This window comes from Pleurodeles waltl, chromosome 11 (assembly GCF_031143425.1).
Source record: "Pleurodeles waltl isolate 20211129_DDA chromosome 11, aPleWal1.hap1.20221129, whole genome shotgun sequence".
In the NCBI taxonomy this organism is placed as follows: domain Eukaryota; kingdom Metazoa; phylum Chordata; class Amphibia; order Caudata; family Salamandridae; genus Pleurodeles; species Pleurodeles waltl.
This window is the reverse complement of record NC_090450.1, coordinates 383,049,010-383,068,400: the sequence shown is the minus strand read 5'-3', so window position 1 is coordinate 383,068,400 and position 19,391 is coordinate 383,049,010. Positions and strand designations below refer to the sequence as shown.

General features: G+C 43.4%; 1 protein-coding gene across 5 annotated transcripts in view; it reads left to right on the top strand.

Annotated features, from left to right (window-relative positions):
- The window catches only part of KLHL24 (kelch like family member 24), a 512,225-nt gene that overhangs the window by 350,326 nt on the left and 142,508 nt on the right, over window positions 1-19,391 (top strand). For all 5 annotated transcript variants that reach the window (XM_069213701.1, XM_069213705.1, XM_069213702.1 and 2 more), the window contains one exon: window positions 7,001-7,119. In XM_069213701.1, coding sequence (XP_069069802.1) covers window positions 7,001-7,119 — 119 coding nt within the window. The remainder of the gene's footprint in view (window positions 1-7,000; window positions 7,120-19,391) is intronic.

Sequence of the window (19,391 nt, the reverse complement as noted above, 5' to 3'; positions counted from 1 at the left end):
AAGAGCAGTGCCATGGTTGGCAGGGTCAGGCAAAGACAACGCTCCATCAGAGAATGATGGGGCTGTGTCTCTACTGTGTCACCTCCCTTGTTGCATTGCTTCTGGATAGTGAACTGCGCATGTTAGGCTGGCCACAGTGAAAACACCGGACAGTATGACATGTGCAGTATGGTTTACACTGCCTCAGCTTCTAGAGGTTGACCCAGCCTATCTTTTCTGGGAAAGAGCACTGTAGCCCCACCCCTAGTAGGAAAAAAATTAATGCTAGTTCAGTGGAAAAAAATAAGAAAGGAATGTGTTAAAAAGGAGTCTGTCCCCACGCTCCCATAGATTAATCATCCTGAGCAATACACAAATAGGTTCAGCACACACCTTAAGTTTGTACTTATCAGTACTGTAGCTTTTGTGTATTGTATCAGGGTGTGCTATGTGCAAACACACAGACAGCCAGCACACACACTCACCATGTGCACGCCTCACAGCACTTCACCCTGCATGTATTGTACTTCTGACAAGCACACACCATCCCAGCACATACTTTTTTGTGCACTGCACGACAATAAATCTCTCATATATTGTATTCCTCGCAGGCATACATACCCGGTATATGGACTGACCACGCATACACTGCACACTACTGCTCTAACCCTGTTCGGTGCCCTTCCTTGGCACACATACATTGAGCGCAGTCATTACTCCTGTGCTACGCAACTGTCCCTGTTGTAGACCGAGGGTGAGTTATGCACACAACAGCAAAACTTCAAAAAGAGGAATGAGCCTGTAGGGCTCACTCCGGTGACACAGAGTAAGAAGGAACTGTTCACTCCTATTGTTCACTTCATGCTATACTGTCACGACTGTGACTGTGCTGCTTAACTTTTGGTGAAGGTTGTAGCCTTCCACCAGTATGAGGGTAGTGCTTTGGGCACCCTCCATGGTCAACAAGACGGCTGTCTGTGAGACAGGTCTTTGTGCACGTGCATGATGCTTGTATGCCTGTCAGAAACAAAAACAGCATTAGGGATCCAGACAACAGTACAGTTGGGCACTCAGAGCAGGGGTACAGGTCTTTTACCATGCAGAGGACTTTTCCATCCCAGCACGTCCATTTTAGAACGAATTTTATTTTACTTTTGGTTTGCATTTCTTTCTGATTTTACATTCATACTTGCCGTTTGCGTGCATGCTCTCCTTAGGGTCCAATTTTAACCGACGTGGCTCTTCCAGCTTTATCATCTTTAAGAGTAATTTTAAAAACATTTGAATAAATTTTCAGCAAACGTTTGACAAATGTTAAAATGTGGGACACAGCCACTGGCGCATGATTTTGGCTCCATACAGGTTTAAGTGTTGACAGAACCTGCCATCAACACCAAAACCTACACAGAGAGGAGCTTTCGGACAGAGCCTTCATCCATTGTTTGAAGAAAATGTCATTCGCTTTTTATATCAGGCCAGTAGATTATTTCACTCTCATCCTCGTGTTTTTAGCCAATAGCTGTATTGCAGGGGATAACTTGGACCACCACATCTCTTGAGGTGCAGGGTGGCCTAACCCTTCGGATCGCCCTCCATTCAGCTCAAAGCCGAGGAACATGTATGACATATCAAGTCTTTGAGCCCCTCCCAATATTCTGCATTGGAACTCCATCATTTTATGTTACACCACTGGTGCATTAGTTCGCCTTCTAAATGAGTGCTTCTCCTTGCAGCACATGAAACACTGAAGCGAAACATCTATGAAGTGAAATAAGGGCACATTTATGCTCCTTAAAGTGTATCACTACTGTTGGTGCTTCACCAACAGCAACTAAGTGTTCTTTTGCACCTTGATGCGAAATGTTAAATGCTTAAATGTTTTCACAATCTTGCTGATGTTACATCAAAGGTAGTTTACACATTAATGTAATTTTGCACCAAAATGTGGAACCACAATACCTCTTACTACACCTTAATGTAATTTTGCACCAAAATGTGGAACCACAATACTTCTTACTTTACTCCAAGGGCGACTGTTCACCTAAAAGTGATTTTAAACCTAAACGTCATTTGTGCTGCTAAATGTTTTTCACTATCATGCTGTTGTTGCATCTCAATGTGCTGCCTCAAAGATAATTACTACATTTTCTCTCTGATTGATTTTTCACCAAAAGACTTTGTCTGGAGTGTAATTAATGTTGCATTTCTGTGGAATGTTGTACCTGAATGCGTTTTTTACCCTAACATGTTTCCACCATCTTCCTTACGTTGCACACAGAGGAATTGCACCAAAATGTTGATTTCCCTGTAAATGTGGTTGTGCACCTAAAAGTGTTTTCGTACCCAAATGTAATTTTGGCTCCTAAAAGTGCTTTCGCACACCTTAAAAACTAAAACAAATACTGACAGCCAAGTCTGTGGGCGTCTTTTAGCATTTATGCCATCAACAAACTGCACGTTGCACCTCCAAACTGACAAGCCTTTTAAGGCACTTCATGCAACTTTAACTATAACCACAATGTAAATCGTTTCAGAGGGGAGGATTTCTGGGTTAACGGCAAAGGCTGCTGCAAAGTCTCACATCCACATGCTGTTTCCTCAGCATTCAGTCAGAGGCTCTGTGTGTATTCCACTTGATGACAAGTCACCTCATGCAAAGGATAAGGTACTACTCCCTGGAATGGAAGAGACAGCAGATAGGCACCATTACACTAAGGAGGCCTGGGAGTGTACTGTGTTGTACCTCCTTAAAACAGATATGGATGGCATACAACATTCCATCTTAGACCTTCGAATCGTAAAAACCTTCCTAAAAACCATACATGATAACAGTGTTGTAGGAAGTGATCCCGCTTCTAGAAAGAGGTGACTTCATAGTGGGATTCGCCCTTAAGGATGTCTGTTTTCATGTCACAATGCTACTTAATCATTACAAGTGCCATGAGTGGATGGTGAGTGCAAGATTTTATCAGTGCATAGTTTTACCATTCGGTATGAAATCTGCAGTGTGCAAAATGTTGTGCAAAGGCGACGGTGCACTTTCACTGCGAGGGTGTTCAAGCGTCCCCTTATCTTGAGAATTGTCTGATGAAAGAGAAGACAGCTCAGTAATGTCTGTCTCATATAAAAACAACATTGTCCCAAGCTCATCAGTGAGTGTTCGCAACAATGTCATAAAGTGCAATTACATCCACTGCAACTTCTCAATTTTGGCCAACGTATACTATAGCCATTTCAGAAACGAATTCCAAATTTTCAAGCGAAACTGTTTCTGACAGTGAGAATGAGTCACTTAACGGACATCACCCTTCTGGGATGGCGAGCACATCTGTCTCATTTAAAAGTCTTGGAGAAATGGGGCAATGCAGAACAACTAGTTCACATCAATACGCGTATCTCAAAGCATCATTTCTAGCTGTGAAGGCTTTCCAAACTGATTTGCAAGGCAAGACTTTGCTGATACACAACGACAACATGCCAACCATGAACCATGACACATTTAAAAACAGCGAAGGCTCGCGGTCCCTAGTCTTGTCTCACATCACATGAACGATGTGGCATTGGACACAGTGTCACTTAATTCTCCTGGCAGAACGTATTGCATGGTCAGACTTGCTCAGCCTGCCACAATGAAAACACACATAAGCGGGAAATTAATCAAAACAAGATATTCATACACGTCACATCTAGGTTTCCATAACCCCAATCTTAAGGGAATGCTCTATGAATAAATTGGTTAGGGATATTTGCAGACAGTTTTCTGTCTTTCATGTATCTCAGCAGTATGCGAACAATGCAACGTGCCATAAAAATGATCTTAGTCGCACCAGCATGAGCCAAGGTATATTACTCCTAGTTGCTCGAAATCTTGCTGGAACTGCACTGCAAGCTGAAAGTGTTGCTAAACTTGTTGACAGTACTCAATAGGCAAATTTACCACAGAAATCCAGACACGCAATACAGCAGTTTGGCCCCTGGGGCCATAGAATGTGTTCACTTGAACTTTATGACTGTATGAACATTCTTGATAAAGCAAACACCCAAAACCGGAAACATGCCAAATGGCAAAGCCGAAACACTTTTTCGTTTCTGTGAACAATCTACTGCTTCTGTATCTACGTTCACCTCAACTCCTCCACACATATTACCATATCGTTATCTAGCCTATGCTTCTATTAGAGAACATGTATCTAAAATAATCATCTGTTTACAAAACAGACAGTACATTTCTCTTTGCAAAATCCCTGTCATTGAATATGGCAGGGTTATGAAGGATTATCCCCATAAAACACTCATTGTGTCTGTTTGAGATCTCACTATTGTTCTAACAAATGGTATGTGTCTCCCATTTGAAACCTTTCACTCGGTCACTGCAAGCCTTTATAGGGAAAGTTGAATTTCTGGTATCAATCACTTCATTGTAGGTAGCGTTAGCGAACTCCAGGTGATATCAGTAAAAGGACTATTTATTCAATCCCAGAAATACAAGATAGTCCCAGATGCACATCACAATTCCTTCCAAAGGTTGCATCTCCTATTCACCTCTAACTACTGAGCTCCTGACAGTCTTTAAAATCCTACAAGCAAAGCAGAAAGAGCACTGTATTCTTTGGATGTCAAGCAAGCACTCAAGTACAATACAGATTGAACCAAACATTTACGCAAAATAAAATAAAATATTTGTTTCCTTTGCCTCACACATCTTGGTTAAACGATTTCTAAAGGCGCCATACCCCTATAGATCTAGCAAATGGCTATGACTGTTCACATAGACTGCTTACATATATCCCACTGGTACACTCTACACAGAATAAAAAGGGAGGGGCTAGTGCTTTCTAGAGCAAAATCCCACTTCTAAATAGTTGCAAGTTAGCAATGTGGTCATTTCTTCACGCATTCATAAAACAATAGTGTGCCAACATTCATCCAAAAACAAAAATCGTCAGTCAGGAGGCAAACAGCTTTAAAAACAAACGTAATTTATCGCAGTTACTTGTAATTTCCATTCGCCTTGGTCATGTGAGATTGGGCACTGCTTTTCAGTAAGTGCAAAATTTGAGAACTACACATGCTACAGACAGAAACTGTTATTTCCTGTACACCTATTTTGAGGAGATAAATTACTAGAATCTTAGGCGGCATTTGTGTAATGAGGCATTGCGAGTTTCAACTAGGTGATCTCAAATATTCTAAACACATTTGATTACAGATAAGTAATATTCTCATATCTCTCATCTGGCAGCAAAAGTTGTTTTATTAATCGTTTGCTTGATTATTGCGCTGATTAACCACCTCTTGCGATCAGATTTGCCTGGGAGAGTTCAAATCCCCTTTTGATAAAGAAAGCTACATACATATGTCCCTCCTCAAATCCTTCCTAGGGACCAGTACCCTACTACAACATTGTTCAATGCCTACTCATAATATAGGCTCAGCCCTATACCCAATTTCCATAAGGAACCATAACCTATACATCTATAACCATTTCAAATTGGACTGCTCATTTATCTTTTTTTATACTATTCAAAATCCTGATCTAAACACGCCCTCCCCATGCTAACTGGGGATGGAACTGGTAAAATGTAAAGACTGCAAAAACAGTGACAAAAAGCATTGGCAAAGCCAACAGATCTGGCTTTTACTTGCTCACTCACGCAGACAAAAGTATGCACAAAAGCACGTTGACTGTATCTGTCATCTCCTTTGTAACCTGCCTCTTTCTGTGCGCTCTGTGCTTTGTTTTCTATTCCAGGTGCTTCTGTAAGCCATATGTTTCAATCAGCTCCGTGTAGGCTCTACCACAGTATCTCAATTGTTTCTGGAGTCGATCCATCACTGTATAAAAAGTGTTTATTTGAAAACTGCCTTGTGACTCGAAATGAACCGTCATTTTCAGTGTAAATAGTCTGATGTAATTCTCCACATCATTCTCTGATACTATAATGTGTTCTTGTTGTTCTTCATGTTATTCCGAAATTTCCCTTGTACTCACAGAACTAGAAGTTGGTTTCGGATGGATTTAGCTCAAATCACTGTTAACTTTCTGAGGCCCTGACCCTGGCTAATGATGTTAAAACCCTGCAGGAACTATCCACTAGTGTAAACGTTTCAAACTGGCTGCATTTCTTAAGGAGGACCTTTGCTTCAATTTGTGTATTTGCAAAATCCTTTAACTTTGCAGTTAGAGAAAGAAAAGTAAACCCCAATTACCATGGTAAAAGAACAAGTATCAGAAGACATAGCCTGTCATTAACCTCTGTGGCAAAAATAAAAAACATAAAACATTTAAAGGCACCTTTAATGCACCTTTATCTCCTAAACTCTAGCATGGTTATTTTGCAAGTACTGCAGACACCACCCGCCCCACACCCCTACCTCCAGCGCCTACAATTCAGTGTCTTATTATCCAACAGAAATAAATACCCTGCTTTTAACTAAGTTATACCCCTATGTTGAATTGTATCCTTCCTAATCTTGTAGTTTTCCACCTACCTAGTTCAGCAGTTATTTCTAACAATGGAATGCCTGCAGAAGAGAAAACATGGACAGGGCTGATTAGGTGTATAGGCTTGATCCCATCTACAGAATACTGTTTAGGCCAAGTAACCACATTCACTTTATTGAACACCCTCACCCACCTGGGGCCCCCTAAATATTTACAAATGCCCCTTACCCATTTTATCTGGTCCTGCTGTCCTTTTCTTGTCGTCTGACAGACCTGTCTGTGAGTGGCAGAAGCTGATGCAAAATTAGCAAATTATGATAATGAAGCTCCCAAAGGATCCGTCCAAGCCCTCATTTGGGTAATATCCTCATTTTCTAAGCAAACAATGACTACTTGTTTGCTTTGTCCATTTTAGATCACATTTTCTGTAATGCATCTCAGCGAGCAGTTTAAATCTTATGTTTGTTGTAGACATAGTTTTTTCTAGATTTTATGTTATAATTGCTTGTGGGTTAGTTTGAATACATGCTACAGTCTTTCAAATTTAAAAAGTAATACTCGATACTCTAATTGCAGGGGGCAGGATCAACAGCCGCGATGTCTGGATTTACAACTCCCAGCTTAACATTTGGATCCGAGTTGCCTCTTTAAACAAAGGCAGATGGCGTCACAAAATGGCAGTCCTGCTGGGAAAGGTAAGCACAGTGTTGTAATACCGTTGCTATTCTGAGGTTGTGTGCAACACCTTGGTAATAAATAGAACCATGCAACCACTAACATTAAAGTAATTCGTTCAAGACTCGGGTAACTGCTTCAATAAGCAAGTTTTTGTATTCAGAATTACTGCTACATGAGCACAATAGTAGGCACCTCTTTAGGGTGTGGACAGAAAAGGGGGGCAGATTACCTCTAAAAGGCCCATTACATAGAGCCGTGCACGGTGGTGACAATCCTGACACCAAAATCTTTTCCTCCACCTTATGAATCCAATTTGAAACTGTGAATGCATGTTATGACGTGCTTGAACTGGATTTCGGCGTTGTGTGTTCCCTGCAAATTATCAACTTTAATGTGCTTAAAGGAACATTTCTTTCATAAGAGCTTATCTATTTGCTATGATGTAATGCTTTTGTTGTCTACTATATCAATAGTGTCGATTTAAGAGCAGAGGTAGCACCAATACATACTGAGAATTATGGCCCTTATTACAACACTGGCAGTATTGACCGCCTACCGCCACGGCGACGGCCGCCAACATACCGCCGCCGTGGCGACCAGCCGGCAACACGTATCATGACCACCAACGGTATTCCGCCAGGCGGCATTGCTGACAGCAGCACCGCCATGCCAGCAAAACACCGCTGACCGTATCATGAGCAATGATACGGCCTGGTGGTGTTTTGCTGGTGGACGTTGCTGCTGACAGCAGCACTCCCATGCCAGCAAAACACTGCTGACCGTATCATGAGCAATGATACGGCCTGGCGGTGTTTTGCTGGTGGACGCTGCTGCTGACAGCAGCACCACGGACCGTCTCCAGCCAGAGGACCCCTCCGACCGGAGAGGGTGGTGGGGGGTGTTGTGTGTATGTGGGGGGGGGGGGTGTATGTTTTGGGATGCGTGCTTGCGGGTGTGAGTCGCGTTGGATGGATGCGCGAATTAGTGATTTTGAGTGTTGTGGATGCATGCGTGTGACAAGGTATGTTAGTGTGTGGTGTGTGTGTATGTATGTGTGCATGTGTGGGTGGAGGTGGGTATGCGTGTGTGCATATGTGTATATGGGTGCACTTGTGGGTGTGTGTATGTGCGTGGGCAGGAGCAGGTGAGGGAGGGTGGGGGAGGACTCTGGGGAGGAGGTGGGGGGATGAGACCCCTATCAGTGCCAGGGAAGGGATTCCCTGGCACGGATAGTGCCTACTGCTGCGGTTTTCGTGGCGGTACAAAAACTACGAAAACCATGGTGGTAGGCGGGGTCGTAATCCCGAGGGTGGGGATGTGACCGTTGCTGGGGTGGAGACCGAAGTCTCCAGCCCAGCAGCTGTTACCGCCCTGACGGTCAGTGTGTTAAAGTGGCGGTGTTGGATGGCGGTAATTGCCAGGGTCCAAATCCCATTTTCTTTACCGCCGGCCTGTTGGCGGAATTACTGCCGCTTTAACACCAACCGCCAGGTTTGTAATGAGGGCCTATGTCTTAAAAGGGCTCTGTACCAGGAGCAGAAAAACTCTTTGAAGTTGATTCTTAGGTCGAGCACACCAGACAGCGCAAGCTCTTTGGTTGCAAAACACATAGTGGGCTTACCAAGAACATTGCGGTGTTTGCATCTTGCCCTTTGCTTATCATTGGTTGGCTTTACTATCTCTCTTATTTACTTGCTCTCTATCCATTAGCTTTATTTGTTTTAGCCTGTCCATTTGGTGTTTGTCTCTACCCTGGAGCATTGCCTCTGCACCACCTCTCTTATTGACTGGGTTCTGTCCTTCCACATTCACCTTTAGGGAACTACTTTTTTCTTTTTGCTTAAGCTATCCATGAGAGTGCATGTGTTTTCCAGCTCCATCCTTCTTTCCCCTGTGTGCTCCAGCATGTGCCTCTCTCCATTCTGTGTTTCTCTCTCATGTACTTCCCCCACACACTTGCCTCAATTTCTTTGTTTTTAACGGGTCTCACCACAGATGTCCCCTGACTCTGGAAAAAAAATCTCATTGACTGACCAGTCAGACACTGAACATCTCTTATGTGTGCTAGTGTGAAAAAAGAAAACTCAAGAACACCTTTGAGCAGCATACATAAAGGTTTTTTTAAGGCACTTTTGGTGCTACTTTTTAATTACCAGCCATCTCAGATTGGTAAATATAAATAAACAAATACTAGCCTAATTTTGTGGTACAGTATCAGACTAGGTATTCAGGGAGATATCAAAGACCTTGCCCAGGAAGGATTGTTTTGAGGTGCAATGGTTATTCACCACAGACTTACTAATGACTGATAAAACAGGTTAGATGCTTTGGTACTGGCCATCAGAGACACTGTTGTCTTGTCCTGAGAAAGACCCTTCCTAAATTATTTGTGAGGGTTGAAACGCCCACAGTTTTCTTGGTCATGAATGCAATATTCTGACACTATACTTCTGAACATTGATGGATGTCAAGGATTAAAAGAACTGCACTAGTGACTACTGCATTTGTCTTCTGTGCACCTGTCACTTTATTACTTTTTATATGCACTACACCTTCACCAGAACCACCAACTATCAAATAATGTCTTTTCAAATGATAGGCTGCTCCACCGTGTAACTAAGCCCCCTTGAACGATTATTGGAAAATATTGGAGATCACTATCTTTTTGTGGCATTCCACCAAATGTTTTGCCCTCTTTTGCTGAACCTATTTTTGTTGGCCATATGTGTGCTTCATTCCTGCTAACCAGCAGTGCATGTGCTTTCCTCTCTAAACCTGGTAAAAGTGTTGTACATCTGATTGACATGACCCATTTAATTTAGTTATAAGTCCCTAGTATATGGTACTACCTTTACCAAGAGCATGTAAATTAAATACTACTAGTAGGCTGCAGTACTCATTGTGCCATCCACTAAAAATAGAACGGTAAAGCATATCTCCCGTCCCCTGCCACTGCAGCCTGGGTGTGCAGTTTTAAACCGCCATTTCGAACTGACAAAGTAAACCTTTTGCCAGAGCTAAACATTGCTTTTTAATACTTAAATGTCCCCCCCTAAGGTAGTCCCTAAATGTCCACAGGGCGGGGTGCATGGTATTTAAAAAACAGGGCAAACCTCCAAATCATTTTTGGGTCGAGCGTTAGCGTTCAGGCCTGCTGTATACTAAAGTATACAATAGAGTGAGTTCCAGCGTTTTGATTTGTTAGTTGCAGTGTCCATCAAAAATCCTTGCTTGCTAGTGGTCAGTTCTGCCTCTTTGTCCTACCTTTTTTCACTTTGGGAGCAGCACAAAGTACTGTGTAATTACACTGTGTCCTTCTTATCTCTTCTGTAAGGGACTTTTTCTTTCAGTATTGGCCTGTTTGCCTTGCACTGTCGGTGTGTGTTCAGTCCCTCCTTCCCACCAGCTCCCTCTGTAAACATAAACCAACATCAGAGGGGGGCTTTTCCAGGGCCAGCTTGCGCTCGCTCTCTTCCTCTTGTTATTTTAAGTCTGTGTGGCAATGAAAGTCCAGTCAGTAATTTACAATGCTATGAGCTCTAACTGAGCAAACACGACACCATTGCATTCCAAATGCTTGTTTCCCTTACTTTGCCACTTCACGACTGCTTCAAATGAAGAGTGCCCCTGGCATTCCTGCCCTCTGCCTTACTCCGCCCTGCGTGAATTACAGAGCATCCCCGGCCTGTCGAGCCCAAGGACTATGAGGGCTGTTGGTAGCGTGATCTGAGATCTTCCCTCGAGATAATGGGAACCCAAAGGAGGTAAATACAAGGAAGCTTCCCTTTTCATTTGCAGAGCATTCTTTCTTTCCATTTAGCTTAGTTGTAAACAAGGCTATAAATCAGGCTGTTATCCTGGTCACTTTTGGGCTTTGTCGGATATCTGCACCCTCTCTCCACTGTCTGGCTCCCGCGTTCCTTGGCATGGATTTTCAAGGCACTCTGAATATGCATCGAGCACTTCCCTATAAGTGTGTTTGTTTTTGTGGTAGTATGACCACAGTAGGTGCTTTAACATCGTGCTTCATCTCCCGGGTTATTACGTTTTATACAACATCGGCTGATGGTTGCTGGCTTATCAAGGCACTCATAACATGCACTGAGCAGGAGCAACTCCCTCAAAATGTGTTTGTTTTGGTGGTAGTACGACTGCAGTAGCCACTTTTACATGGTATGTCATCTCCCTGGTTATTAAGTTTTATACAACCTCAGCTGATGGTTGCTGGCTTAGCGCTGCACTCTGAGACTGCAAGAGCACGAGATTACGGATTTAAAATGCATTTACTAAGAAACTTTATTTGAAGAAAAAAAAGAAGGCAGTATCAATCCTCTCTAGAGGTCGCAAAGAAGTGTGCCCAGAAATAGCTTTTAAAGTTTTCCACATGGTAAAGTGCTGAAATGCAGTTTTGGTAAGTTTTACAATATTTGTTAGGAAGCAATAAACAACAAAGACATATGGGCATGTGACTTTGTTGCTTGTGAGACTGAATGTGTTTCCTGGGGTTCAGTTTTGGCTGCTTTAACATCCCAGGTTATAGTCAGGCTTACTCTATTGCTTTAAGCATAACGCAAACACAAGTATCAAGTTTGTTTTGCACAACAACACAAATTGTATTGCTTGAAAGTCAACAGCGATGTGGGAAATGCACAAGCACTGGTTGGAGCACGTCCTTCAATGGTACGGCACTTTCCTTTTAAAATACCACAATAGTTTTAAAAAACAAGATTAGTCATCATGTGCTTTTCCATTTCACAAAAAAATGAAGGTAAGGCTGCATACATTACATCTGGTGACACAGGTTCCTGTCCTCACGTCCATTAACATATGTGAACATTCACAAGAAAACAGTACTAAAAACAATCTAAGAAATGTTCAAAGGTCATCAGGGCAAGACCCTCTGCAGTGGTCACCAGGGCAAGACTCTCCACAGAAAATGGAAGCTCTTTAGTTCTATGGAGGGCCACTGGAATTATGTGACAGATAGCACCAAATTATGTTGCAGTGTTGACCAATTTATGTGGCAAGAAAAGTCCAGTTATGCATTTATAACGCCAATAGCTATAACTCATGCAAATGCGAGACCTATTGCATTGCAAATGCTTGTTCACTGTGGCAAGGTGGCCTTGCCCATAGGCTAACACTAGTTTATACTATTACACTAAGTGCGTGCTAACTTTCATTTGGAAGTAGCTAGAAAACTGGATGTGGGATTTCTTTTAATAGTAATTCGAACTCAACTTAACGGTCACCTTGATTTTTATATTACTGTTTTTGAAATTACTCTTTTAGAAAGTTGTCATTTTCCTGCATAAGCCAAAAAGGCCTTTCTTCCAGTTTCCAGTGTCATGTAACGGCTGATTGTTCCCCTGTGGTGAGGCGTGGATTGCACCCAGAGAGTAGACAAAGGGTGGGGGAGTTGTCCTTCAGCAGGGTAGGCTGGGAGCTGTACTCAGCCCGTTCCTGAGCTTCAATAGATGCCTACTCTGTCATTGGCAGGCATAGCTCACCTCCTCTAGGCCTGCCTCCCTTTGTCTTCTTAGACAGCTTGGCTCCAAACCTCTTGGGAGGGTGGAACTTTCCCAGAATTGGTTTTGAGTGACCGCAAGGAGGGTTTGCCAATTACCATAGCCACACTTCTGGGTGGGCACAGGCATCTCTGAATAGGAAAGAAAGAAACTGCCATGTTAGATTTTGGTAGTGAGTGGCTCTGTGGGATAGCTAATAGTAAAACACATAGGAAGTATTTGAAATGTGGGTAGGGTCACCCTGGAAACTTATACTCTATTGGCTATGGAGTATCCAGGACTTTTCACTACCTACAGACTGGCACTGGGCATAAATGTGGCATTCCCAGTACCCTCCAGAGAACATTCCTGGACCTGTGGAGAATCAGGCGAAAAGCTGCCCTGGTATCTGAAGAACCTGAAGAAAGACTAGACTTGCTTGCCTTGAACCCATGGCCCCAAAAGTGACTCAAAGGGTCCTTTGGCTGACCTCCTGTTTGAACTATAGGAACACAACAAGCTTCCAGAGGCCCCTGCAACTGCCCAGCTGACTAGTTCCAAATGGACTGAACCCTCCTGCTGGCCTCTGTTGGAGTGAATCCTAACCACCAGGTAGTTCCCCCCAGGTTCCGGACCCTTGGCTGGTATTAACATGTACCCCTCCTGTCCACATTGCAAATACTGGATCTTTGACATTTTTTGGCCAGCTTTCTGTCTAGAGAACCAATGGAGACTGGGATAGCCATTGAAGCTGTAGACATTGAATTGCCAGTCGGCCTCAGTTTTCTGTTTTTCCCCACTGAAGGAGAGCTGGCTTCCAGAAATGTTTCTAAGAGTCTGAACATAGAGTGCTCCAAAGGGGCTGACATCGAGCAGCAACCCATCAACATTGAGGCTTGCCTAAGTAGAGACTTCTGATTTCACCCACTTGGACCTTTCTTGAATGTATCAACGACTATACCACGGACCGTGTTCTTCAGCAACCCACCATTGACAAGTCCTGCGTTGGATCCAGCTTGCAGCCTGCCCTGCCAACGACTCGTCAACAGCCACTTTTTGTCCAGGAAAGGTTTGTAGTCAGAAGGTAAACTTTCCACCGGAAAGAAACTGGTCCTTGTGTCCGATGAAAATTCATGTCTCCAGTTTTTCTTGTTGGATGGTTTATTTAGTGACTTTTGTGGTTCACCTTGAAAAGGATTGTGATTGTATTTGAGGTGCGGTCTCTCCCCCCTCAACTAATACTCCAATCTCCTACAGGATACTAATTAATCTGAAGAAACCCATTTGTTGTTAACCTTTTGCATCATTTTGTAGGCATATGCATGTGTGTTGTCACATGCCTACAAAATCGTGACTCCCAGAGAAGCTGAGAATATTTGGATCTGCTTCACCAGCGAGCAAATGACTGGCACGACTTTTGGAACAACTTCATCCAAGAGCAATTATGGCAGATCCACTTGGAAAAAGACAGAGTGGCACTGAGAGCCACAGGACCTACAATCACAGCATGTGGTGTCACAGTGTAGGTGAGGCCCTCAGCTTTTTTCTCTGCAGTACACAACTCCCTCCCGACAATTAACACCAGCTGCGCTCTTTCCCTTCCAGAGATGATGCAGGGTTAGTGCCACGTAGGAGCAATACAGTCACTCCCTCTTTCTGCTCCACAGGTTTTAGATTTGACTACTAGGACTCCACACCTTACAACATCTTAATTTTTAGGCCTTACGTATGAGACAGCTTTCAGCTGTCTATAGGGAAAAGCCCATTGTGGACCACAGTGCTTTATGTGAGATGCAAAAGGTGGTAGTGGGGTCTCTAAAAGAGAGATGGCCTAAGTAATTTAGGGCGTGGCCTAAAACCTGTGAAAAACAATCCTGTGTTATACACAAAATGTTGGCTGACCAGCATTTAGGTGGCTTTTTGTGAGGTTTCTGCTGTTACCCCCAAATATATCACACAACAACATATGTCTAAGCAAGCAAGACCTATTGGCTTGCAAGTAGTTGTTAGCATAAATGAGTTTGATACAAATGAGTAATAACAATGATTTTGTTGTAAATAATTAGAAGGTAATTACAAGGGGTATATATGTGATCATCACTGTGTGCATAATGGAAAGAGGCCAAGGATTGGATGAGCATGAAGTATGAACACTTTTATGGCCCATTGAGTTACATTGCCTTCAGCTTAGCTCCAGAGCTCACAATAGTACCCCATTATGAACACCCTCACACAGCCAGAACTTACGCGGACACTTAAATGCAACTCAGTTCACATGTAAAACACAAGCATTGGAAAACCCCAAAACTCAGGTTTGTAGAGCCAAGACTTTCAGTTTTGCCAAAATAGTAAAACCAATTACAATACAAAATTGCACTAAAACAAGGATAATTTACTCATTTTAACCAATCCAAAGTGTTTGCCTACATAAAATATGCACTGTGTAAACAGAAAATTGTGTATATTTTGCTAAAAGTGTTGCCAAAGCCAGTAGGTCCCAAAGGCAAGACCTATTGGCTTTGCCAGTGGTTTTGAACTCTGCCACATTAATGCCCTGCAATTATCACCTTTGAGTTGCCAGAAGAAGGCATTGGTGGCGTTTACAACTTTTCCATAAAATCTCAGTGCTCAGATGGCAGGCTATGTCAATGTTAAAGTGAGTTAATGTGTGCTTATATCATATTAACAGTTGCATCTACATTGTGATCCTCTCTCAATCCCTAAAATCTGTTGTGGAGCGAACAAACCAATATGATGTTAGGTCTGGCTTATAGACAGCTTAATATTTATTGCCTGCCTAATGTTTTCAAAACATTCAGAATAAAGATACATGTATATTCATACAGGGGCTTTCGTTTAGCCCTCTTCAAATATTGGTCTTTTTAAGTGGCACTGTCTTTCACAATTGGCTTCTGCAAATGTCTTACTTTTTCTTACATTATGCTGTTAATGCCTACTGCATATGTTTAAAAACTCCTCTCCCCACCCAGCTTTATTTTTGTTTTGTCTCTGTTGGGACGGAAAGTCCTTCCCATAGTGATAGACATGCATCCCTTGCCTGAGTACCCCAACTGGACTAATATCCATGATGCTAATTTTTGTTGTCATGGGTGAGCATGGACCATAGCATAGGCCTGTCTCACATATTGATGTCTTTTTTGGAACTGGCCAGGTGTCCAAAGTGCTACCTTCATAGTGGTGAAAGGCTACTGCCTTTACCGGGACTTAAAGAGCGCAAGGACGGTGATGGCAGCAAACCATGCAGTGATCAGTAGAAAGTTGGTGTGTAGTGATGTGCAGTGTGTGTATGCTCTGTGCATATGCTGGGTTTATGTGTGCCTGTGAATAGTACAGTACATAAAGAATGTATTGTTGTGCCATGCATGCATACTATATGTATGGGCTGTGTCTATGTGTGCCTGTTACTAGTACTATACTTGCAAGGTTGTAAGTTCAGTTTTGAGAGACCCAGGTCTGACTGGAGGAACATAAGGAGAGGTAGGTAGAGGAATCCCCCCTGACAGACTTGCTAATTACTGCATTCCTGTATGCAGGGTGGGTTACACTGGAGGAAGGGAGAGCCAGGTTCTTTGTACACTTCAAGTGGTGATCTTTGATTCAGTGAGAGGTCTCTTGGGAAGGGCTTGGGCACAACTCAGAAAGGAGATGAGGCTGAAATGAGAATCATAAAGAACAGATCGGAGGCCCTTGGATAACCTTTTGACACAAATAGTGCTGTGGCTGACATTCAGGTGCGAACCTCGAGTAAAACCCATGACCTGGGTTTCAGGGCTGCGAGATTTGGTGTCACTCTTGTGAGAGATTACTTTCTGTAGGAAGAGAGAACAGAGGAGAGGGCACTTCAAAAGAAAGCAAACCCCTAACATAAACTTAGAAGACTCAGACTCTAAATCACATTTGATGTTTGGAAATGGACTATAGGAAGGGAAGCTTGAGACTCCAAAAATGGGCTATATGAGGAGGCAAAACTCTGTAAGATTTCTGCCTGTGACCAGGACTGGGGGCCAAGACCTGCTAGTCTCGCAGCTGGGACATCACCCACGGAATTCAAGACAACTTGCCCTTCGAGCCTGGAGCACCGGCGCCCGGATGCTTTTCAAGACCAGTGTGCCCTGTAAGGAGAGGAGAGTGTTGGAGAGAGCAAGGTCCATTGAAAGGACCGTAGAGAGTGGATCACATAGCCAGATGTGAGGAGACAGCTGCTGTATTGATCGGGTGTTGCCCATGTGCAGGGAAAAGCTAGCTGACCTGGTGTGCCAGAGGATGGCCGCCGTGAAGTGAGCCATGATGGTGGCTGCTCCAAACAGGTCAACGCCTGTGTGCAGTTCCAAGTCGGTGATCCCTTATGCCAGGTGAGCCCATTGTGAAGATATCTGCTGTGCTGATCGGGCCAATATTAGTGTTCAATATCTAGTCAATGGATCTGTATGCCAAGTGGGGCCACTATGAAAATTATTGCAGTGCCAATCAGGCCATAGCCTGTGTGCCCCCCAATGCCAGGGGGGGCACCGTTATAAAGCAAGAATCGTGGAATGGTCTAGACCTCGACAGAGGAAGAAGGCTGCTGTGGTGGCCCAAGCAGGCCCACACTATGACTGAGGATCAGCACCAGGATCATCACCCTCCCCCCTTCCATCTGTGGTAAGGAACCAGAGGAACTTACCAAGCATCGGAGGAGCATAGAAAAATCCCCCAGCCACTGTTGACATGTGAGGAACTCAAGGACACTCAACTGCAGCACTCCTGAGCTGCTTGTTAAAGACTTACTTGAGGTATCTGCAGCAGCTTCATCTTCTGCAAAGATGGCATGCTCAGAGTCTGCAGTCGGTTGAATCCTGCTAGTGTAGGTAAGACTGATTTTTGGGCCAAACGACCCTGAGGCAACTTGCTTTCCAGATAGCACTGCAGCGCTGGAACATTTTTGGCTTTATTTGAGCATCAGAGTGAGACTCCTGAGATTCGGATTACTAGTGGGGCTTAACCTGAATGTCACCTTTAGTGAATGGGTAATAACTACTGTAACTAGATAGAGAGGAGTGGGACCCAGAGCCGACCTATGAAACACTAGATTCCTGACCTCAGGGGACTGTGTGTATTGTTTGTCAATGTCGTATTTTACTTTGTGGTTGTATATATGAACACTCCCATTTTTCCTAAAAGCAAGTATTTGACTAGACAATCATTTATTGCTGCACATATTTTGAGTTGTAAGCCTGTGTTCAGCCCCTGTGTACCTAATACCCCAAAAAGTCGTGGACTGCCTGACTCGCGCTGCCACTGAGAGTCAAGTGCTGAAGGGCTTGCTCACGATCCACAGTAGTTCAGGTCCTGGGACATCATGAGTAAAAGGCCTCAAACACCTGGTTTGGCCCATTACCTCCTTCTTGCCCCATGGCCCTCTGAACGGGGTTCTGACAATCTCCCCTCTGCCCATGTTCCTTTCCCCATTAGCTCCTCCACTACTGCTACACCCTGTGCTGACTACTTTATTTTTTTAGAGATTATTTTATTTTTTCAGGCTGTAGCGGCTGCTGTTCTCTGCTAGGCTACTCCACATTACAGAAAGCATGTACACACCAAATACATTTAATTTTATATTTTCCGATTCAAGTGATGTCCACCATCTTGGATAAGTAAACAAAAAAAGCAAAGAAAATGTGCCCATGTCATGACGCATGCGAGGGCCTGCACACCAGCGGAATGACAGTGGCCGCGTCATTGCTGCTTTTATTTTTATTTTCTCATTTTTTCTCAGTGCTGCACAGCATCAGCAGAAAGCATTTTGTTTTTTTTCCCGATGCTGCGCCCCATCAGCAAGCACTATCTACAAAGGTAATAAGTCCAAAGAAGAGAATGGTTTTGGAAACGCTTGTTATTCTTAGATAATCTACTTCTACAAAGGGTCCGCAAAATGAAACAGACTTCCAAAAACACACTTCCAAAGGAGTTTTCGCCCACGGAGTGGATGTCATTTTTTTTTACTCCTTCCTCACCACTAGGACAAACAAAAAAAGCCATCTGATCTCAAAAGGCAAATGGTCGGATTGCTTACCCCCTATGGCCCGTACTTTCGCAGGCAGTCAAATCAAGGTTTGCGCCGACTGGTAAGTTTTACTTCGTCTGGAGAAAACTGGCGATTTGTTTAACTCAAAATAGTGCAGGCGGACCCAGAATTTGGCAGGTAGGGTACTAGTACCATGTCCGCCACACTCTAGGGTATTCTGCTGGTTACGTTATGTACTGCAAATAAGTTATTGAAATTGTTAAAAAACTGCTAACATGCTTGGATGGGAGGGAACCCTCTACAGAACATGTCTCGATTGATGTGGAGTTTAAACAGACAGCTGTTACATTTTCGTATTTCAGAATAGCCCGCAATGCCATGCTATCACCAAAGAACTTTTTATTGGCATCATGCACTACAAATCCTATGCTACATGTTGACACTCTTCGTGCATGCTCAGGCTTACCAGTTCCAGCTCCTTGCTACTTCATGTTCTAAGTAAGAATCTGGACACAGCAAATAGAATTAAAAATTTGTCTTGATAACTGTTTCGTTGACCAGTACCTAAATCTGAATTTTCCCCTCCAACAATAGAACCAACAATCTGCAAACATTTTCTTGAGGCACGCGCACAGTGGAGTATATTGTGTGAAGGACAGAGTAAGAGGATTGCAAAACATTATTATTCCCCATACTAAATATTGTACGGAATCACCCGAAATGTACCAGCTGAAAAAGCTATCCTTTGTTTTGTCTT